Source organism: Akebia trifoliata, chromosome 4, assembly GCF_017979445.1.
Source record: "Akebia trifoliata isolate Shusen 1 chromosome 4, ASM1797944v1, whole genome shotgun sequence".
NCBI lineage: Eukaryota > Viridiplantae > Streptophyta > Magnoliopsida > Ranunculales > Lardizabalaceae > Akebia > Akebia trifoliata.
The window spans coordinates 5609036-5633412 of record NC_141378.1 but is presented as its reverse complement, the minus strand read 5'-3'; the positions used below and the strand labels follow the sequence as shown (position 1 = coordinate 5633412).

The 24377-nt window shown below is 34.8% G+C and overlaps 3 protein-coding genes and 1 pseudogene across 4 annotated transcripts; all 4 read right to left on the bottom strand.

Moving 5' to 3' along the window:
- Positions 1 to 1146: 1146 nt before the first annotated feature.
- On the bottom strand, positions 1147 to 5565 carry LOC147403262 (putative aldo-keto reductase 2). Its single transcript, XM_086438775.1, has 4 exons — positions 5155 to 5565; positions 2539 to 2711; positions 1735 to 1837; positions 1147 to 1488 (listed from the first exon to the last, which is right to left on the bottom strand). Exons 1-4 carry the CDS (start codon positions 5563 to 5565, stop codon positions 1147 to 1149), a joined length of 1029 nt encoding a protein of 342 aa, XP_086294901.1.
- Positions 5566 to 6699: 1134 nt separating this feature from the next.
- LOC147403261 (putative aldo-keto reductase 2) lies at positions 6700 to 10922 on the bottom strand (annotated as a pseudogene). The gene is made up of 4 exons (XR_015177466.1): positions 10331 to 10922; positions 9078 to 9250; positions 8886 to 8988; positions 6700 to 7105 (listed from the first exon to the last, which is right to left on the bottom strand). The product of XR_015177466.1 is annotated as a putative aldo-keto reductase 2 (transcript).
- Positions 10923 to 12372: 1450 nt separating this feature from the next.
- LOC147403260 (voltage-gated hydrogen channel-like protein) lies at positions 12373 to 13376 on the bottom strand. Its single transcript, XM_086437637.1, has one exon. It carries the CDS (start codon positions 13323 to 13325, stop codon positions 12615 to 12617), a length of 711 nt encoding a protein of 236 aa, XP_086293763.1. The 5' UTR covers positions 13326 to 13376; the 3' UTR covers positions 12373 to 12614.
- Positions 13377 to 14248: 872 nt separating this feature from the next.
- Positions 14249 to 21203, bottom strand: LOC147403259 (embryonic stem cell-specific 5-hydroxymethylcytosine-binding protein). Its single transcript, XM_086438773.1, is given in 9 exon segments — positions 14249 to 14979; positions 15338 to 15403; positions 15584 to 15693; positions 17543 to 17608; positions 18337 to 18449; positions 19135 to 19220; positions 20810 to 20966; positions 21093 to 21118; positions 21120 to 21203. Coding segments are annotated over 9 exon segments (1092 nt in total). The 5' UTR covers positions 21189 to 21203; the 3' UTR covers positions 14249 to 14580.
- Between the last annotated feature and the right edge of the window lie 3174 nt (positions 21204 to 24377).

The following is a 24377-nucleotide window of genomic DNA, read 5'->3' as shown; positions in this document are numbered from 1 at the left end:
AAACCGTTGATTTGTGGTCCTCGGAATACATATTTTCCTTGCGATACATTTTTGTATGGGAAAGTGCAATTGTGTATACTGAAGAGCACATATCAACGATTTCCAAAATTGTTACGTCAAGTAATCGATTGAGTTTGTCACGTGGAATAGTTAAATTATCACGATTCGTATAATACTTGATTTATATATATTTACATTTTAATATTTATAATTTTTTAATAAAATAAAATAGATTAGAAGATATTTAGTAATAAAATCATGTTTTACTTATATAATAAATATTTTTAATTTAAAAAAATATAATTAATTATTTTTAATTAAAATCACGATTGACTTGGTCAAGTTTTACTAATTTGGTTAAGATTTTCAAAATATCCTTGAGACATCTCGTTTATCTCACAAGATGATATGAATGTTGAAAAACTGTGCATATCCATATCGTTGTTAAACGATATCGAGATGACAAGCAAGTCATTTTGATTTCGGATGAGATTTAAAACCATGGGTCGAACATGGTCATCATCAATTTTCCATGGGTATTTTTTGTATTTCATTGATATTATGCAAAATCTTGGCGATGGTTTTTTTTTTTTTTTTTTGGGTGAATGGGTAAAATATGTAATTACTAGTTTTTATCTCCGTGTGATCCATGGATGTAATTCAATATTGAAGGAATCAGGTAAAATTTGTATGTTTCTATGTGTGATTGCATCATGTTTTGTTCTTTTTATTCTTTGTTATTTTCATTTTTCTTAACAATCATGACACATGTCATTCGCAATCCAATGACGTGTGTCATGATTTCATGGAAAAATTAGGATTCAAAAAAAAATATATTGTTTGAGCTTGATCTAGGATTTGAAAATGGATGGCTACCAAGCTCTTAAATTTAAAATTGAAATTCAACGTAAAAAAATAATATTTTTGAAAAGAAAAAAAAATCAAGTTCTTAAAATTTCATCCTATATAACATTGTGGCATGGAATCATACTTTTGAATACCACAAGATGATGCAGTCAATTTATTTAAACAAGCACACTTAGAAGATCATACAAAAGAAAATGTCAACACCATTATTGTTCAAACATCATTCATGAAAGTGGACATGAGATTTCGATAGGCAGCCAAAAAAAAACACATACACATTTATTGATCAGGTCTCCAAGACGATAGGGGTGGAGTTTCTGATTCCCTCCAAGTTAAGTATCCAGTTTCATATCTATCACCCTTAACTGCATCCTCAGAAGCTAGGCCTTCAAGCTCAGCCATTTCTTTAGGTGTAAGTTTCACAGACAAAGCTCCAATGTTTTGGTTGTAGTTTCCAATCTTAGTCGTGCCTGGTATGGGACACACGTCACTTCCCTGATGGTGTACCCAAGCCAATGCAAGTTGGGATGGTGTGCATCCTTTCCTTGAGGCCATGTCATTGACGCACTCAAATATATGTTTGTTATGCTCAACATTCTCGGGTTGAAACCTTGGTAGATACTACAAGTGCAATGCATATTTCAATAACAAGTCATAAAAAACAGAGAAAAGAAAAGCTCGTGCACTAGATCCAAATGTTGCACACTCTGAAATATGCAATGCATCTTTTCATATATATGTGATGATTATTTTTAAACACTATTCATTTGTTTCTCGAGGAAAAGTATCTATAGTTCTATGCATACCACCACGACGATGCAGTGTTATAGGAAGGCAGTTTAGCATTTTTCTTTAATATAAACAAACCTTTCGAATGTCATCATCAGACAAGTTTTGGACAATGTTAGGCCCCAATGAAAGAAATCCCGCTCCGAGAGGGCCGTATACAACAATCCCTATGCCAAGTTCTCTGAACAATTTAAAGAAGTTGAGATTAGTAAGAGTTTTGTTAAGCAAAATCAGCATCGCCTTTCTTTTTCATATTACATGAATTTCAATAGAAATTCCAATAGTTCTTCCACACTATTATAACTTATGAGTGAAGATCCCACACGGTGTCCCATTTCTACTAGATGGGATTGATGTCTATGTGGCACAATTTGGTTAAGAAATAAAAACATCGGGCTGCATGACCGGCTTGACTAGGAGCCTAAGGTGTTTTAAACACCAAATAAAGAGTGACACGCAGACATCTAACCTATTTTATAGGAACGAGACCCCGTATTGGATCCTGAGTCATAACTTATAAGAAATCACCCGTAAAAATGGTGTCTCCATTGGATACCATATCAAAAGCCCTTATTGGGCTTCTCACCAATGAGAGAGAGCATAAAAAATCAGATGCATTACTATGACTTTCAGATGGTTTGTCTTGCCAACTCGAAGGGTCAACAACCGACTCTCATCACTGATCACATGTACACAACTCACGTCGAGCTGGTATGGTCTACAAACTTCCACAACTGACTCAATGAGTTGGCTGTTCTTTGCTGACTCAAAGAGTCAATGACGACTCTTCAGTAATGAGAATTTCCAAAATACTAATTATCACAGTAAATAAGGAAGCTAGTTCAACTATCAAATAGTGAGAACAATGTAGCAGATACCAACCTGCAAGTAGGAATTATATCTTCCTCTACATCTCTTGTCCATAAGGACCACTCCAACTGCACTGCTGTTATTGGGTGTACGGCATGTGCTCTCTTGATTGTTGAAGCACAAACCTCAGAAAGACCTATATATTTAATCTTTCCCTCTTCGACTAGTTTCTTGAGTTCTCCCATCTTTTAGCAGAAGACCCAAAGGAGAAATTATATAGAGAAATATCAAAACATGCTTTTGTTAGGGCTACTAGATAAACAGGGTTCATTGTAAATATAGTATAGCTAGATAGCAAGATGGAGGCAATGGAATGCGGCAAACTAAGCATCATCATCATATATATGAGTTGTGATAAAATGACTCGCCAGGTGGCATAGTCAATTGACTCACCGACGTGACAAGTTTGGGAATCGTAGATCTGTGTGTCTTAGAATACATGAATGCACTTTCTCATAAAAAAGTGTATCCCAAGGAGAAAAGATCTGCAATTTTCAAAATTGTCCACGTTAGTGAGCCGATTGAATATGCCACCTGGCTAGTCATTATATATATATATATATATATATATATATATATATATGGGTCCCGTTCGCCACCCTTAGTTTTACCACACACTTTAACAAACGCGTTTTGTCTTACATGGGTTAGAAGTTTCGGAATGAGCTGATTTTTGGTGAGGATGATCTCTATGGTGAGGAGATCATCCTCACAAAAAATCAGCTCATTCCAAAACTTCTAACCCCACCAAAATTGATTTACAAAAAATGGACGGTCCACGATTTTTCAACGTGTAAACATGGGGCTAAACATTTCGGAATGGCTGATTTTTGGGGAGGATGATCTTCTAATCATAGAGATCATCTTCACCAAAAATCAGCTCATTCCAAAACTTCTAACCCATGTAGGACAAAAAACGTTTGTTAAAGTGTGTGGTAAAACTTAGGGTGCTGAACATTTCCCTATATATATATATATGGGTCCCGTTCAGCAACAAACATTTTTCAAAACATGGGTTAGAGGTTTTGGAATTGGCTGATTTTTGGTGAGGATGATCTCTACGGTGAGGAGATCATCCTCATCAAAAATCAGCCCATTCCAAAACTTCTAGCCCTAATTTACAAGTTGAAAAATCGTGGACCGTCCATTTTTTGTAAACCATTTTTTATGGGGTTAGAAGTTTTGGAATGGGCTGATTTTTGGTGATGATGATCTTCTCACCCTAAAGATCATCCTCACCAAAAATCAGCCCATTCCAAAATCTCTAACCCATGTTTTGCCAAAATGTTTGTTGCTGAACATTTCCCATATATATATATAGGGGATGGTTCAACAGCCCTAAAGTTTGCCAAGTTTAGTGCCAAACATTTTTCAAAATATGGGTTAGAAGCTTTGGAATGAGCTGATTTTTTGTGAGGATGATCTCTATGATGAGGAGATCATCCTCACCAAAAATCAGCCTATTCCAAAACTTCTAACCCCATCAAAAGTGATTTACAAAAATTGGATGGTCCACGATTCTTCAACTTGTAAACTAGGCTTAGAAGTTTCAAAGTGAGCTGATTTTTTGTGAGGATGATCTTCTAATCATAGAGATCATCCTCACCAAAAATCAGCTCATTCCAAAACTTCTAACCCATGTAGGACAAAACACGTTTGTTAAAGTGTAGGGTAAAGCTTAGCGTGTTGAACATTTCCCATATATATATATATATATATATATATATATTATTTTTTTTTAATCGTGATGATCTGACTATCCCACATGGCCAACTCAATTGACTACCCTAACATGACAAATTTGGGAACCGTAGATATGTCCTCCTCGAGATACACAACTACACTTCCCCATAAAAAGGGGTATCCCGAGGAACACATATCTACAGTTCTAAAATTTATCATGTCAAATAGTCAATTGAGTTTGCCACGTGGGGTAGTCAGATTATCACGACTCTTGGATGCTTAGTGTTGAGTCAAAGTTGGTTGACTTGACTCAGGTCTTGACCTTGATTTGGCATGCTCCCAACCATTCAAGAAAGTGCTATTGAGGATTTGCTCCCATTTGGAACGTGATGTTCTGGTAATATTTAGATATAAATCCCACGAGTTTGTGACTTCCTCTTTTTATAAATTTGGAAAAGCACAATGATTTTTTTATGCCCTCGGCATACACCCCCTAACGTGACATGTGCTAGAATCATAGGTTTCCTCGGGATACACAAATGCACATATTTGTGGGGGATGTACATGTGTATCCCGGGGAAAAAAATCTATGGTTGTAGCCCATGCCACGTCAGGGATCATATGTCAAAGAGAGTGTTAGAAAATCACAACTCTTTGGAAAATATTTTCAAAAATGTCAAACAAATCAATGTAATGGACAAATTACATTTACTATCTCATTTGGATGTTCAAAATTCATGTCTTAAGATGATAAGTTAAGAGAAAGTCGACTGAGATGATTTGGGCATGTTTATAGAATGCTGACTATGGTCTTAGTTACAAATTAATGAATGGAGATAGTAAAATCGGATATCAACTCAATTTCTATATCAAATGGATTACTCTCCATGAGCACAAATTAATGAGAGATTATAAAATTTTATGAAAGAGAAGATGCATACGCACCGTGACTTCAATGGGAATTGTGGCATCTGCACGGTGCTGGTAATAGAGATCTATGTAATCGACTTGAAGCCTCTTTAAGCTGGCTTCGCATGAAGCTCTAACATAAGCAGGATCTCCATGCACGAGTACCTTTCCATCCATTATACTTAAACCAAACTTGGTAGCCAATTCAACCTTCTCTCTCATTCCCTTTAGAGCTTTTCCTAGCAAGATTTCGTTGGTGAAGGGTCCGTAGACGTCTGAAGTGTCGAGGAAGGTCACACCACTATTGATGGCGTGATGGATGAGTGCAATCATCTCCTCATCGGGCTTTGGTGGGCCGTAGAAGCCCTTCATCCCCATACATCCTAGTCCTTGTGCGGACACCTCCAGCCCTTGAGACCCAAGCTTCATTCGCCCAACACGCCCCATCTCTCTCTCTCTCTCTCTCTCTCTCTCTCTCTCTCTCTCTCTCTCTCTCTCTCTTATTTAGGATCCAACTGTGAGACATGCACTAACGACCACTCTAACCGTTTTTTTATCAATAAACAAGACAAGCTGACATAAGGGCTGACTTAATGGCTCTTGGAGTCTTGGTAAGAGAATGATTCTCCTTGTTTTGGCCGGCTTAACTTATTTCTAACATCTTAACTTGCCGAATTGGCTTGTTCAAGTCATGTCGTATTGGACGAGTCGAACAACTGGAATAATCTGTATAAAATTATTTATTAGATGATAAACTGACTCAGAAAAAAGCCACTTGAAATTGACCCGCTGATGTGGCTGTGGATGTGTACGGAATCATAGATCTTTTTCCTGTGTATCACGAAGAAAAAGATCTATGGCTCTATGTACATGCCATGTTAGCGAATGAATTTCAAATGGCTTTTTTTGAGTCAAAGTGTTGAGGTGTGGGAGTAGGGTTTTCAATCCTCCATTCTGGTGCCTATGATCCGGACTATTATATTTAAATAATAATTATTTTTTTTTTCTATTATGAAGTGTATTTAGACTGCAGTAGGACTAGGAGATGCTCAATAAGAAAATCTTGAACTCTACTGTTATGTTATAATACCGGATGAGTCATCTCGGATATCTTATGAGGCAGTGTGATAGACATTTCGGTATGATGAATTACCCATCTAGCTCCGCTTCCTCTGAGACCCGTATGATGAATCACCCAAGCTATTTCGGTATGTTTCAAGTTTTAAAAACATGACCTCATCAAGTAAACAGCACGCAGTAAGGTAAGATAATAAATGACACATCTCAGTGACACTAAGGTCTGCATCGCGGGGCACAATTCAAGGGCTGAAATTCTAGTATCTACTTGAGCTTAAGTTTCACTATGCCTTACAAGGCCTGCGCTGGCCCTTCCTGTTCTTGAAACATCAGTTGAGGCCAAGTTCAAGGAGGGAAATTAAGCATCATCATTGTACAAAGAATTAAGTTTTGAGGTGGAAATTTTTATGTAAAACATGCAACTCTCTCACAAAAATATTGAAGGGAGTAAATTTTCTCACATTTATTTGAACACAACATAAAGCACACTCTGAAGATCATACAAAAAGAAAAAGGCTTAAAGGCCAACACCTTTATTGTTCAAACACCGTTTACAGTAAAACGAATACATTCATTCAGCTTTCAAAGATGGGAGGGGCGGAGTTTCTGATTCCCTCCAAGTTGTATATTCACTTCCATATCTATCACCCTCAACTGCATCTTCAGAAGCTAGGCCTTCGAGTTCGGACATTTCTTCAGGTGTAAGTTTCACGGACAAAGCTCCAATGTTCTGGTAGAAGTTTCCAATCTTAGTGGTGCCTGGTATGGGACAGACATCACTTCCCTGGTGGTGGACCCAAGCCAATGCAAGCTGAGATGGGGTGCATCCCTTCCTCACAGCTATTTCATTGACCCGCTCAAATATATGTATGTTATGCTTGAGATTCTCGGGTCGAAACCTTGGTAGAATCTACAAAAGCAATGCATATTTAAGTAGCATGTCATGAAAGAAAAAACTTAAGCTGTTGGCTTTTCAAAGCCTTGACGTAATTTAACTACAAACCAAACACTGAAAGGAAACTACAACCAATGACTTAGATATTTCTAGAAATATTTAATTACTTTTTACTCTTCAAGAATAGATATTTCTAGACTATTTTCTAAAATCAATATGACATTTCAATTCCCAAGAAGAGATATTTCAAGAAAAACACTTCAAGTACTTAAACCATTCAAATAAACATTTTCTAATGAGCTGGAAAACATCAAAGGGTGTTCTTTGGTTTGCACACCTTCCAACTAAGATGGATAAACATTACTTTTTTTATAAGCAAGATCATCACATGTTCATGTGAGATGATATTTATTGAGTAAGCCAACATCATTGTCAAAACCTTATCAAACATACTAGGGGTCGGCTGAATGAGTCATGATCCTCAATTATTATTATTTTTTTTTTTGGATGGGTAAATTGGACTTGAACCCACAACTTCAAAGTTGCTTGGCAATGTGTCAAACCAATTGAGCTATGGATTTAAGCCCATGATTCTCAATTCACCTTCACCAAAATCAGTATATTATGTAAATTCAATTGTGTTCATATCCACACTCACTTCTTCAATCCACATTCTTTTAGGTCTTCCTCTCACTGTTGTTGTAACAACATTCAATAGCGTTTACTAAAACAGAACATTCTTTGATGTTTTTTGAACCTAGAAGAAAAGCTTGGAAAGAAATAAGATTGCTTTATCAAACAGCAAGTTTCTTGTGTTTGTTTTTTTAATGCTATATCAAGTTTGTGTGTTGTTGTGGTGTGTTCTCGATAAGATTTGTATTGTTTATTCATTAATTTATTTATCATGGATATGGATTTGGCTTATTGTTAAGGAAGATAATTCCGCCATGTATCCCATAACATAGAGAACTTTGGCATTAGTTAAGGATTTATGCTATAGATGTGAAAGAGCTGAAGAGATGAACTTCAAGACATCTTATAACAATGGTTGAAAGATGGGGAGTAAATTTGTGTACATAAGAAAGAAATTTAATGACAAAAATATTGTAAAACTAGACAGAATCTGCAAAGGGACCACTTGTTAAATGATTTAATGTGTACTGTTAGATTTTTCTTATAATTATAATACGAATATAAACTTACCATATTTGTAGGAATTCAAAATAAAACGTTTAAGAATGACAAAGCACTCTTACAGTAAATATGACATTTTGCACATAAATTTTTGTACGTACGTCTTTTCTATTGAAAATACCTATTAGTTTATGGCCCCAACATGCCATTATCATTCTTCTATCGCTAATCATTCCAACAAAAATGCCACAAAAGTCCTATAACATGTTGAAAGATAAGGGTATTTTAAAAAAACCTTCTTGTAAAGTTGATGATATTAGTTTTACCCCCTTGCAAAATGCAATATTAGGCTTACACTCCTGGACCGTAAGTCAACATTTCATTTTCTTGATGATTTAATGGTGAAATTTTGGGTTTTTTTTTAAAATACTGTTTAAATACCTAAATTACTAAATCAAAAATTGAAAAATATCTATATTTCACTGTTAAATCATATAAAAAAAACAACGTTGACTTACAGTCAAGGGGGGTAAACCCAATCTTGCATTTTGCAACGGGGTAAACCTAATATCACCAATTTTACAGGGGGTGTTTCTAAAATACCTGAAAATATAATATGTTCTGTTAAATGCAATGAGTGCGTTACTAGATATAGACAAACCTTTCGCATGTCAATATCAAACAATTTCTCAACCAAATTGGGTCCTGACGAAAGAAAGCCCCTCCCCAGAGGGCTGTATGCAACAATTCCTATGCCAAGCTCTCTGAATAGTATAAAGAAACAAACATTAGAACACCCAAATAACAATTATTAGCATATATAAATAAGGAAGTTGACGTAGCAGATACTCACCTACAAGTAGGAATTATATCTTCTTCTATGTCTCTTGCCCATAAGGACCACTCCAATTGCACGGTTGTTATTGGGTGAACGGCATGTGCTCTTCTGATTGTGGAAGCACAAACCTCAGAAAGCCCTATATATTTAATCTTTCCCTCTTCAACTAGTTTTTTTAGTTCTCCCATCTTGAGCAGGAAGACAAAAGCAAAATTAGATAACGATCGACACATGCTTTCATTAAGGGTAGCAGTTATATGGGGAGTTCAATGTAAATAGATTACATCGTAAGGCATAAAGGCAGTCCCAGAGAGGCAATGGAATGCAATGAACACGTTTCATTAAATAGAGAAAAAAGACAAGAAAACCATGCATGATAAACCTGTTGAGATAATCTTTTCCCCAACGACAAGTTCTAACAAAAAATAATGGAAGGGGATTCATTCAATATATATAATTTATGAAAAATAATTTGCAGATTGTTTGTTAAAACATATATGAAGATAGTGAAATGGATAAGCGCAAAGAGTAAGAAAATTATAATTAGAAATAAATGCATTTGAAAAAAATATATATATGAGTAGCACCAATAGGACTGGTTTTAAAACCCGATATCATATATTTTTGCCCCTCACTAATATTGTGTTGATTCATTCAAGTCATCTCATCTCAAACGTTTTAAATAATTTAAAAAATTATAACTATATTTATATCGAAATATTTATAATTTTTTCATATTACAATGTAAATTAGTGGATTCTAACTCACATAAAAATAAAAATAAAAATTTATTTTTCATAGATTACAACCATATAAATCACTAAAGAATAAGAATTTTACATGGAAAACACAAAAGCTGGTTGATATTTTCAAAATATTAGACAGGTCCTTTCAAGTCTCGAATGAGTCAATGTGATGGATGATTTCATTGAATATCTCATCTGCTCACTTATGACCAGGTGATAACTTTTTCTTTGTAAGAACTACTTTCTTTCTTAATTACTTTCAACTTTGTATTCAAATAGGACGAGAAAATCGATTGAGAAGGTTTACGGGATTATGCTGTTCACAAAAGGCCAGTATTCTACATAAAGATCGTAAATGAGTGAGAAAAAGAACCATAACAACTTAGTTGGAGATATTGAAAGTACATATGAACTCAATTTCAACAACCAAAAAACTTGGCTTTGAAATACGAACAATAAACTTTATGACTAAAATGTTTAAAAAAAAAAAACAAACAAACAAACAAAGGGGAAGCAACGCACTGTGACGTCAATGGGAATTGTGGTATCCACATGGTGCTGGTAAATAGAGATCGATGTAATCAACTTGAAGTCTCTTCACGCTGGCTTCACATGCAGCTCTCACATAAGAAGGATCTCCACACACAACTGCCTTCCCATCCACAAAACTGCAACCAAACTTTGTAGCCAACTCAACCCTCTCTCTCACTACCTTTAGAGCTTTTCCAAGTAAGATTTCGTTGGTGAAGGGTCCGTAGATGTCCGAGGTGTCGAGGAAGGTCACTCCACTGTCGACTGCGTGATGTATGAGTGCGATCATGTCCTCCTCTGGCTTTGCTGGGCCGTAGAAGGCCGACATGCCCATGCATCCTAGTCCTTGGACTGAGACCTCCAGCCCTTGAGACCCAAGCTTCATCCGCCCAACACTTCCCATATCTCTCTCTCTCTCTCTCTCTCTCAGAAAATTCATATTTAAATGATCATAACGTGTCGGTTACGATCCAATGTTGAGAAATTAATGATCATTCTTCCTGTTTTGGCAATCAAGTTTAAGATGCCAACGTAAGGACTTACGTCAAAGCATCGAATAATAGAGCTTGAAATGAACACCTGATGTTTGAAGAAAAGCTAAGGTGGAAAGATAATTTCACGGTTGAATCATCTCAATTGGAAAAAGATGTCATGTGTCATGACACGTATTATGTTCCAAATTCTATTTAAATCAGAGATTCCTTGTCCACTTTTGACTACATGGAACTTTTTAATTCACGCTTGATGGATCGACAAATCAAATATCAATTTCATGCATTGCCGGCGAATTTTAAAATTTTCATTTATAACTTTAGTCGCAATATCTTTAAAAAAAAAAAAAAATTTGTCTCCAATGAATGGTGGTAGTACTTATCCAAATTCAAATTCGAACCATAAGAAGCAAATTTGATTTCTTCATGTTGTCAAAGAGTTGAACAATAAAAATAAAGATTGAACGAGTGCTCGATCAAATTTATCAGGTAATGTATAAATAAGGTTCAAGTCTAGAGGTCTAGGAGGAATAGGATGCCTCAATTGCATACATCAGCACTGCCACTTGACACCTCTCATAATTAAATAGCCCATCTTGCCAAGGAATGGCTGTAGTATTTTTTCAATTCAAATTCAACCTTAAAAAAGAGAATTTAAAATTAAATTTATAAATAAAGAGGGAGAAAATAGAAGATAAGAAATCACTGCACACTTAGAGAACAATTATGATGAATTTTTTTTTTTTTTTTTTTTTTTTTGCGAATTTTTATTACATGAATTAATTTTTACTTATTCATTATGGTTTATTAATTTGTGAAATTTTACAATTGTTGACTGGAATAGTTTAATAAACTAATTGTTGCCTAAATTTGTTGAAAGGAAAATAGAAAGCCTTGAGAAAAAGAAAAAATCGATGGTTTAAAGTATAGTTAGCAATTTGATGTACTAAAAAAATTGTTAAAGGATCAATTTAAGTACAATTCAGACTATACATCTAATAGTTCGTTTAAAAATTCGGTTAGTAAGTCAAAGAACGGCAAAAATGCAATGCGTGAATGATTCAAAAATAATTTTCAAAAATCCGTGTGTATATATATTATAACACTCGTATCCACATATTTAGAGAACTCCCTGACCTATTAAATATGTTTTTTTTAATGATTTGAGATAGACAGATGTTTTAATCGTTTCATGTATCATTTGGTCAGGTAGAATTCGCGAATAATTCAAAGAATGACTAACTATGGTTTCAAGTCTCAGTAAGGCAAAGATTTCTTTAAAACAAAATAAGTTCGTCTTACCATGCATATACAAATTAAGTTTGTCTCAAGACACCCAAACACATTATGCATGTACGATCATGGAGATAAAATCGCTTTCTTACAACACATTTGTAACCCCCTACAATAGAACAACTACGAGTACAAGATGAGTCATCTTTTTTATGCTTTGGGACTACTCTTTTCTTAACCAACAAGGGAAATAAACATGAGATAGAAAACAAATGATAGGCTTTCTTTTGAATTTTCAGAGTTCTCACAACAAGCTATTGATTTCCAAAAAAGAGGAAGGTTGAGGGTTCAAGTCTCAACCAAGGAGATGAAAACAAACTATTTTGAAATAAATTATAATGATCTTGTTTTCATGAATATTTGTTATTACGTAATCACCTAAAAGAGTTTAATTAAGAGTACAACATAATGCCATGAGCCAACCAACATATATCCACAAAGTACTCATTCCTCTAGATTATTTTGTTCCATAAACGTAATCTATCATCCTATTAAGCATTTCCTCCATGATCGAGCTCTTCTTTAAGCTCTGCTATTATCTTATCCTTTTCAACGATAGTGTTATGTAGCCGTTGATTCTCATTACAGAGCACCTCAAACTGGCTTACTATCCCCTCTATTTGTGCTTCAATGGCCTCATCACTGAGTTCGAAGGCACTCTCAACCACCCTGACCACGCGCCATAAGCTCACCACCACCACCAACCCCACCCCTTCCCTCTCTGACAATAATTCCAGAAGCAATGCACCGATCACAACTATGCCATCAACTACATGACCCGGACTCTTAAAGAATGAACTACCAAGCGCCACGGCTAGAGCCAATATCTTTGTGCTAAGCAAACTCAATATAGCAATCCCTACCCAACGATACGCCACATTTTCTCTCTTGCTATCAGTCTTTTCCGACGTGCATGATAAGAGAGTAGAAGAGAGATCAAGAACAGTTAAGATGAGATCGAGTAGAAGAAGAAAGATTGTGAGGATGCGAATGGGTGTAGATTCAAGGAAGTTGGCTAAGTGAATTCTCCATGGACCTCTCTTTTTGCCTTGTTCATGTTGTTCATCTTGGCCATGGAAGAAGAGGAATTGAAATCTCTGCCTTCTTTGCCAGTTTTTTACGAGATTCTTGATCGACAATTCGATAACGTCAATTGAGATTGAATTGGGAGATTGTGGTTGTTGGATTTGAGAGGAACTCATGATAGGAGTTGGATTAGGACGGTCTTGAATGGAATCTTGATGTTACAAAAACGATTTTTTTTTTTTTTTTTTAATTTTTGGGTTCCTTAATGGGTTTTCAAAGATGATGATTGTGGCGGTTATTTTAAGGCACGTGAATTGCAAGCATGGTGGAGTTTTGCATGCTTGTGGGTCACGTTAAAAGCCTAACCAATGTAGCCTTTAGTGTCGCCATTGAAGGTGTCGTGAAGGATGGTCCACTTTAAATTCCCAAATAGTGTTGTGGCCCAATAAAATCACCAATCTCAAGCTAAACTAACGAAACTGATGTCTCCACCCATTCATCAAGGAATAAGGCTCACATGAATTTATAAGTTATTTGTAATAAAAGATTATAATATCATCTCAAGGTAATGTTTTGGTCAAGAGAACAATGAGTCGTGCTGGGGTGACACAGGATTTACTGTGATTCTCACAAGTCTGACGTGGACATGCATACATAACTGTAGATGGTTATTACTCGTATCACGAGAAAACACATCTATGGTTATGTACACATCCCACATCAGACTTGTGAGAATTGCAGTAAATATTTTTAGTCATTTCAACATTTTCCAAGAAACAATCCAGACAATCTTGATCGAAACATTAAAATTCTGTGTCACACAAAAGATTCCGAAACTTGAATTTTAAACCATGCTTATAATAACATAAAAATGTGGCTCTACAAAAAAATTAAAAACCAACCCCATGTTTTTAGAATATCCAATGCAGAAGTTTCACATAGTTCAGATCATCCCATCAAGGTTGTCGGGCTAAATAGCATGTTCTGTCACCTGTGCAAGACTCATTGATCCCATCATATGGCCCACTTTTCGTGGGTATTGAATGGTTTGAAGAAGCATTGGAGCTTACGCTTCACAGCATCATTAATAGATAAAAAATCATCCTAACAAACACCACATGAGTGTTTGTTTTTCATTCATATATCACATCCTAAGATATTTTGGACCAAACTGCAAACATAGTTCCTTTGTTCCTTACATGCGCAAAAATTGCAATTTTCATACAAAACCATCTACAGAAAAACAGTCTTCCAGCAGTTGCAGGAAGTGATGAAAGCCACTGCTCACTAAAACAAACTTCCATCTCATAAGGAACAAAAGTTCCTCTTTTATACAACAAAAAGCGTGATTTTTTTTTTCTTCAACAATCATTCCTCCGAAGTCATGCAGTTCTATGTCTATATACAACATGCATCCCATTTCCCATGGTTCTAGCTTTTTCCAAAGTAAGAAAACAGTGTTGGTTGTTTTTCACCTGCATTCTTAAGGTTTGCTTTCTTCTTCACAGGACTTGTGCCCTGCATCTTGAAATTGTGATTAAATGGCTTCACATCAGATGTTAACTCCTCGTACTCCCGTTTTGCTCCGCACTTTTCAGCTTCCTCATTAAGTATGGGAGAAATAATAAATTTAGGGTTTTTGTTATCTTCTTCAGAATCGATAGGAAGCTCAGTTGTTTCTTCTTCCTCTTTTAAGTTTTTGGATGGCTTTGTAGGGGCAGATTCTTCGGAGGAATTTTCGATTTGTGGGATAATTTCTTGTTCATTACTGGTTCTCTCCTTTGAAAAGAACTTTGAGATTAGGTTCTTCCCCTCGGTCTTCAAGGGTATCTGTGGAACACATGGCCACATTAGAGTACATCGGATTTTCTTAGAAAGGGTCTATGAAAAAATTTAGAGACTTGCGATTTAAACTCAAGGGTATAAGAATCCACATTCAATGGCTACAAAAATAAATGATAGTGACGCTTGGCATGCACAAGGGATCGGGTGGGACCAATTAATGGCTGATCCTGGTCCTACATGCGGGATGTTTTTCCAGACATCTTGCTTATATAGACGGTCCTTTTCCATCTATGGTACACTAAACTCTAGAATAAACCTTCATCTTAAGCAGTATCGAACTATGGATAACCAAATGAATAGCATCTAAATACAAAATAAAGAAAATCAAGGCTCGTTAAAGCACCTCCTTGATACAGTCTGGCCCATCAAAAGATGGTTTTCCCATTGCAGGTGTCACGGGGTACCACACCTAGGGGAATAAAGTAACATAATTAATTAATTAATTAAAAACAAGTATAAACCTTAAAAGGGAAAAAAAGGGTCAATCAAGTCCAAAGGTAAGGTTATAAAAAGAAATTTATACATAAAATGTTACCAAGTCCAAGAAGAATATGATAATTTGCACATCTTGTTGTTGCAAGGCTCTTACCAGATCAGAATCTTCATATGGCTTAAGAATTGAATTGGATTTGGGAGAAAAAGAACCATTTAGCCATGCATCAATTGAACTCTTATTACCCAAAATGACTGGCATCCTATCTGCGAGTTAAAACATATGAGGAGTTACAGGAGTAAAATAGGAAAAGGGAACTGCACGAAGCTCTTTTACTTCAATTGTTGTACGATGAATGAACAAGTTTGAACAAACTCATGACAATTATGACTTAATTAAAAAAAGTCATAACAAGGTTTTAAATTTCAATTTGATCAATATTTCAGCAAGCTTGGAAATGGAAATATTTTGATCAATTTGGAAATAACATAGAATTTTAGAAATTATGGAAAATAGTATAGAATTCACAGAAAATACACTTTAAAATTTTAGAAAATGATAAAACAAAGCACAAAAGCATACTCATGAGTCATGACTTATAATACTACAACTAACAGCCATTTGGAAAAAGAAAAAGTATGATAAACTGTGTTAATACATCATGACACAGTTATTTGAGATTTGGACTGTCATAGTCACACTAACACATTTAGCTATTCATAATCATCTAATTTAAATAGATTAAATCAAAACTAGCTGACTTACAACCTAAGGTCATAGGCTCATAAGCACATGATCACAAACTACAAGTATCCTATCCAATTTTTTAAATTTCTTTAATTAGAAATAGTTTTTAATTAAAAACTGTCAGATCATGCATGTAATTTTTAATTACTTCGAAAAAATTGAGCTTAATTTCAAAAAATAAACTAGGCATCCCATCAAAGGCTATAAGCAGATAAAGATGGAGTAGGCAAGACCATTTACAATTGGATCCCACCAAAAAACACCCTTCAAATCAAAGGCCACAAGAATAGTAGAATTATTTTATCTATCATGTGAAAAACATGCATATGCATGCATGCATTCATGGGCACATAAATGAAATATATTGCAATGATATCTTTTTTCATGAACTCTTCAAATATTAACCATATATATTACTCCAAATTGAATCCACATTCAATAAAGTATTGCAACTTGCATGCAAGTATGGTCATGAGTTTCAATTAAAGCTATTATTCTTCAAATCAATCTCCAACTTTCTATAAACATGGGTTGAGGCTCTCCATCAACATGACCGTTGGGATGTTAGGGATTCCCAAGAGAAATTTATCCCTAGGAAAATGTGTATCCCTAGGAACTAATCTCTAGGAAATCTGTTTCTTTTTTCTTTGTTCTTTTTTCTCAAATCCCAACAGCCATGTTGATAAAGAACCTCAACCGTGGGTGAGTTGATGTTAGAAAAGTCCTATAAAATGCTATATAGAAATTGTAAGTATGTAACTCTGCAAATACAAATGTGTAACTGATGCACCACATGAAATATCAATCACGAAGAAAGGCAAAGAAGTCAAAGGATATGATGACCATCAACTCATAAATAAAACATAGCTTCAGGGATAATGAATAATAGTGAAGGTGCCTACTTAGCTAAGTTGGTAAGGCGTGTGGGGTGTTGGACCCACTCTCACGCTTACCACTAACCCCCTTGCTTGCCTAGGAAAACAAAAGTGGAATAATGAATAAAGTGGAAAAAATATTACTTTTACATTTGTTCTGTAAAATTAATTCCAACAGTCTTTCATCACTTTGAAATGACCTAACAAAGACATGAGCTAGATTTCTTCACCAAGAGCAAGTTAAATTCTAACCTTGAGCACATAGACGTTCACTGGTCTAGAGAGGAAAAAAAACTGCAACAAGTAAGAGCCAGTATCCTAGTGCAGAAAATACGAAGGAATCATTTTTTATAGGTATACAAAGGTCTATTATAGTCAAGTTCCTTTCGTTATGATGAACAAGCAACAAGGACAAAATGAACTTTTGAATCATTCGAAAAGATGACCACATTAAGGAAGTTCACATGAAACCAATCGAAACAACATAACTGACCATGAAGCCACTGCAAAGCTGATGAACAAGAAGTTGTGAGTATAGTGAATGTATAAAGCATCTCTCCTACAAAACATATGCAGTTATCAATACCAAAAGTAAAGAACATCTAATGGGAGTTATTCACATTCATATAAATATCACTATTATGTGACGGAATTCAAAAAATTGTCAATTATTTCTGGGTTGGTGTTCTTCAGGTACAAAGAAAAAAAATGGAGATTATAAGGTTATAATGCCAATGCCTACAATGGCAGTTGTATGCTCCAATTGATAGCATCATTACTACACTATTCAATTAGAAGCTACAAATAAATTGAAAGAGTAAATATGATTAGAGAGAAAATAAAAGTTTAAGAGGGATCTTTGCATAGAAATGATTGATGGAGAATTCTTGCAAGATGAAAACCAGGATGATTAAAAGTTTTAAGGAAATGGCCAGTAAAAAGGAGGGGAAAGAAGAAAGAAAAAAAAAGAGGCCTGTTAGTGCAATAAAGCTATGTCACAAGATTAAGAATAATAGAAGTCTGGAATCATTCAACAAATGGTTCGCTCCAGAGTTAGTTATCCATCTCTTTTAACAAAGGCTGCAAAGGAAACTACTCTTTCAAATATGGATGATATGAAACATCGTGTTCACCATTTAAAAGGGTTCTCTTAAGGAATTAAGCTATCAGCAACCACATTCTTGCTTGGATCATTATATAGTTGTTCAAAATCAGTTTCTACAACAAAATGTCTTCTCATAACATGAAATTTTAGCTCTAGAACTTGAAAAGAGAAATCAGATTTACCTTCTGAGTTCCCCCACGAATCATAAAGAGCTGCAAAAACAAGAGGCTGATCATCTTTAAAATGAATATAATATGGCTGCTTTCTAGATCCATCCTTTTTCCACTCATAGTATCTGCATGCATATTTTCAAAAGACCATATTATAAGAAGAACATATGAAGCAATAAAAGAATCAAAGTTCTCAAACAGGTCGGTCTTTTGGAGTAGTTGGCATGGTATCAAAGCGGTTCGATTCATTCCACCCTTATGGGTAAGGGGGAGTGTTGAGTGTATATTTCCTTCACTCTCAGGTGTGTCATACCTCAGTTAAGCCCTGTGACACTCTTATATTCATAGTTCTCCCCCTCTCCAACAGATCGGTCTATTGGACTAGTTGGTTGGTTAACACACAAAAACTACTCTCTATTCAATATATATTATTAAATCCATTATACATCTTTCGCACATTTTTATCTATTTGTATATGGTATGATAAATTTTTGACTTCTAAAAGATTTATGAGCTAACAAATAAGACACCAACCCACTATAGTTGCTTCAAAATGTCTTGTAATGACAGAAAGCCTATTTTCAGCTCTTGTTGAAATTAAAGAGATTGATGATGTCACTATAATGTTGAATATCATTTCATTGAAGTAGCTAGTAGAATAGGTTAATACTACCTCAAAGAAATTTAACTAAAATACTCTGAAAAGCATTTATATAGAATAAAACTAAAGTATAATAAAGGTATTTTCCTCAAGGAACAGAAAAAGAGAAAGCTCACGACTCAATGTGCAAACCATTGAACTATACATACCCTTCAACTGCCACGAGGCACCTATTATTAGGAACTAGACGGCGAAAAGATGCTTTTTCACATATGGACTCTGATCGAGCATTGAACTGCAACCAAGATATGAATCCATTCATGTCCAATAATAATCCATGTAAAATCCATCTAGTCATAATTAAAAAACGAACAATTCCCATGTAAATTATTTAACTTATTTATGTCAGAAGAGAAGTTACACTATCAAAAAATTGAAGTAATAAACCAATGGCTACAAGCTTAACAAGTCTTACTCTGTTCATAAATATGGATCATACTAATGTCAAAGCATGAAATCTGAGTATAGTTTTCTTGCAAACAACAAGTAAACTATGCAAAATTCTTGAAACTGTGCAGTTTATAGTTGCCATAGAAGGAAACAAGTGTGCAAAAATGTGCCGTCAGCTTTTGGTTTCTTTAGAAATATTCACTTTTTTATCTGATTGGCTAGCAACCACGTGGAAGACTCACCAAAATTCACATCTTTTGGGACATTAATCGACTTCATCTCATCTTTGATAGCTTCTCTCTGCAATTGAGCATCATGTGAAGACATTGCTTCAATGTCATTAAACGTCTTTTTTCCTTCTATTTTTTTATACTCAATGTAGTTGCCAACTTGGAACTTCTTAATTTCAGATTCTTAATAAGATATATGGTCCTGATTGTCTTCTTGCATATCATGGTTCGGCTTAATCTTAGAGATCTAATCAAAGAGTTTATCTGAAACTGTGCTCAGAAAATGATGAGGACACAAGTAATAGTTGTCTTCCCTTTTTTGTTGGAGAGCAACAGCAGCTCATGATGCACTTGATGCATTTGAATTGTAAGACAATCAGATATTAATATTTCAAGAAAGATGAGTTAATTTGAAAAGAATTTTATTTTCCCAATGACGGAAGTTATTTCCATCAAATCAAGTTAGTTCAGTAAAATGAGTACAAGATAAGTCATAGTAGCCCCTTGGAGTGATAAAATATCTTCAGTTTGTTGGAAATAATCTGAAATTGCAAAATTTCCATGCATTTAGAAAATAATAATATTATCCTAAACAATTAAATATCCAAATATTTGGCTAATAGTCTGAAGTTAACCCCTTTTCAATAGTAAATGTTTAATAGTTCACAAAAGGCCCATATAAGACCCTATGTAATCGACATAGTTTTTCAAATGAAGAAAAACAAAAGTACCCAAAATATGAAATATTTCAAGTAATCTGAGAAGAACCAATATAGTTTTTCAAATGAGGAAAAACAAAGCACCCAAAATTTGGAGTATTTCAAGTAGTCCGAGACACAAATTTCAGTACGCTTGACAATTGCACGACAAGCGCCATTGCTCCCACATATGCTGGACCCAGACCCAAGCCCGGACTCGCACTCTTTCCCAACACCCCTCGTCCTCCCATATTAAGATAATAATTTTAATTAAATGACTTGGTTATAAACATTCTATTATTGCTGAAACAGTTCTTTAGAGTAAATCAAGTCTATGAGTGTGCCTATACATAAAATTGAACAAAGTGAAAAGAAGTTTGTGACACAAATGTGTGCATCCCAATTTCTATATTGCCCAGACAGATCATGGGAACAACTTTACTGCACTTTTAATGTGAAACTTTAACATGTTTAAAAAGGATAAACGTTTTGAGATTTGAGATTACCATCTTATAATGGTCGGGCTTGTCGGTTTTCTTGGTGAAACTAGGGATGAGTCCCCATTTCATGCAATGAAGAACAGTCCCTTGGGCACCAGATCCCTCCTCTCTTCGAACAACCGGTATATGCGACCCTGGAGAAACATTGAATCGCGGACGATATCTGCAGGAAAAAAAAAATTAGAAGAATTCGATATTTATATAGGCTGTGTATGTGTGTGTCTCTCTGTGTGTGAGCGAGAGGGTTAGAGAGATGAAATTAGGGCAAATAAGAGGGGAGAGTGCAGACCCATCCATTTGTAGATTCCGAGAGGAACGAATTGTCGATTCCGCAAGCCCTAGGGATGTCCTCTGCTCTGAGACTACAACGAGCTCTCCCGCACATTCTCTCTCCCTCTCTCTTTCTCTCTATTCGGTTACTAAACCATCGTGCCACACGAGGGCGGGAAATATATATAAAAAAAAGAAAGCTGTGGTGTACAACGTTGTTGGACACAAGAGTGTACAACAAACGGTTGAGATGGGATATCACTTTGGGATTTCAGGGTGAGCTTATCCCTGTTAACCTCATAAACTGTGTTGATTTCTTATTCGTACCTTTATTTGGCACCGGCTGTCAAACTTTCATGTCCAAACCAACCTAGATGGGATGATCTTGTTTTCATGCTTAAAAGTGTCAATTGAGCCCTCTTTTTTCTTAGGGGCTGTTCGTTTAAGCTTCAGAAGTCCGCTCATTTTGCTTTTTTAGTTTTTAAGCTAAAAAAGTCATAAACACACCGTTCGTTTGGGCTTTTTTAACTCTTACGAATATCCAAAAAAGCCCAAAAGCAGCTCTTTTTATGAGTCGTGTAAAGGGGGCTTTTTAATTTTGCTTCTACGCAAAGCCAATCACCGAAAAACGGTTGCAGTATAATGACCGAAATACCCTCTCTCTTTTTTCGAATTTTTAACTAAAATGTAACTTAAAAACACTTTCGTTTTATCGAATTTCAGGCTTTCAGCCACAGACGGCATCACCTCTCAATAAAATGTAACCAACTCCTCTCTATTTGCTGTTTGCTGTGAACAAGAAGAAGAGGAAGAAGGAAGAACTCGACTTAACTTCCTCACGAAGTAGGGAGCGACAGGGGGACGAAGCGATTCGTAGCAAAATCCCATTTTTCGAAACAACTGTAACACCTGTAAAATCCTAGAAGACGAAGAAACATGTGATTTCTTCATTGATTGATCCTTATCGAACTCATTTCATTCGAAATGGTTCAACTTCTTTGACTGATTTGAGCTTCGAAGTTGACCTGCAACATTAATGGCGATCTCACCATTTTTTCTGCTATTTTTTGCGGGATTTTTCTCACTTCTTAGAAGATTGTTCTTGGAAAACTTAATGTTCATTTGGTTCCTCACATTCACGATGATGTTGGATGGTTGAAGACAGCCAATCAGTACTATGTTGGAGCAAATAATTCGATTTGGGTATTTTTTATTATCTCACTTGTATTTATTATGGTTCTGTTGCTTTGCTGTTTGCTTATCTAGTTTGAATTTCATGCAATTTAAATTAAAAATGCTTAATTGTTTAATTTGATTTTTAGGTAGCTTGTGTTCAGAATGTTTTGGATTCTGTAGTTTCGGCATTGTTGGCTGATAAGAATCGAAAATTGTTATATTGCCTTGATTATGAAAATGAAAAAAATAAAAACAAAAAATCCTCAAATTTCAATATCTAACACACTGGAGAAACCCTGGGTTTTGGAGGACTATTGGGCAATTCATTCAAAAATTGTAGTATTATATTACTGTCACATTGAGTTGCTTTTAAAAATTAAGGATGGTGTTTGTTTCCATTTGAAAAGAATGGGTTTTAATGATTTTTGATAAATTGGGTAAAAGAAAATATATAGGGGTTGGAAATTTCTGGCTATGGTACGAAGTTTAATGGTTTATTTGATGGTGGTTCTTCAGAAGGATTTGTTTGGAACACCATTTTTTTTCCTTTAATAATCTTAAAAACATCCATTTTTGGTTGTAGAGATGGTTTCCCAAGCATACATTTAAATTTACATTTCATTACCTGTAAATTCTGAAACCAAAATGGAAAAATAGAATTAGTTTAATCTTACATTTGATATCATAGATGACAATACAAACAATGATACGACACTTTTGATGTGATCAGGTTGAGAGATCATTCGAACAATCTTCACTGACTTGGATGGTGGTTCTTTTATTACTAGGATTAGGTGAATGGGTAGATGAATTGTATGTTAGGTGTTTGTAAAATTACCAAACTTAAGTGAATTATTGTTGATGGTGTTTAAAGTGTTTTAAAAATTATAAAACTTAGTAGAATTTTATATTGAATAAATGTCATTTTCTTATTACAATGTCATTGTGTTTTGTGAATGTTAAACATGTCTATTTTGTTATCTATGTTATTTGAATGTTATAGTTTTAAATGAATAATTTGTAGTTATATACTTATGCTCTTATGATAGAGCTTAAGAACTTTGATCTATTTTAGATTTGTTATTAATGAAAATTATATTTCTCTTTTTATATGACATTGCAACACTTTTGATTTCCTTATAATAAATATTTGTTTGAATGTTAATGTGTATGGGATATTATATGGATGTTGGATTGTGTATGGGATGTTATGTGGATGTAGGATTGTGTATGAGATATTATGTAGATATTAAATTGTGTATTATGCAGGTATTTTCTTTATCAGAAAAATTTTATAAGTTCATTTTTAAGAGGAGATGTTGCCGAAATTTCAATAGAATTATAAAATTTATACATTTATTTAAATTGAAAATAATTATTTTTATAATTTTTTAATATAAATTTATTATATTCATATAAGTGTAATTATATATTTATTGTATTCTAGTCATTTTTTGTGCATTATGGATGCATTATCAACATTAAGGGTATTGTAGTCATTTTACCAGAATTCAACAATTAAAAGCTGTCAAACGAACAAGTTTTTTTTGCTTCTATGCTTCTGAAACGAACAAGCTTCTGCCAGATATGACTTTTCAGGCTCTGGGCTTCTGCTTCTTCCAGAAGCCAGCTTCTGGAGCTGGAGCTGGCTTCTATAAAGAACAGACCCTTAGTAACCAAAAAATAGGTATATGGTCTCTCTAATCCTTGGGCCACGTGCAATTCTCTACCTAAGCAAAAGCAACTTATGAGATAAATTCGAACTCAAGACCTTCACTTAGTGAGGTGTAGTCTTGAACATTTCATATATCTTTAGATGGTCAGTATAGAGGTGATTTTTCATTCTACCTCAATATTTGTAATTTTTTATCAATGTTTGTCGTCAAATTCTCTTGGGTGTGCCTACACCACATATCCTCTAACTCTCAAGTTAGTCATAAAATAATTTTAGCAACTTTTAATAAGTAACTTTTATTTACTTTTGATTATCAATGTGTGCCCTATTTATAGAGGATGGGATATAATCCTTCTTTCTAAACATTTTCCCTTTTGCTCTTACCCTAATTAAGTAACTTCCCTTCGATAGTCTTTTTTGTCTATTTTTTTCAAACTCTTCTTTGTTTGGCAA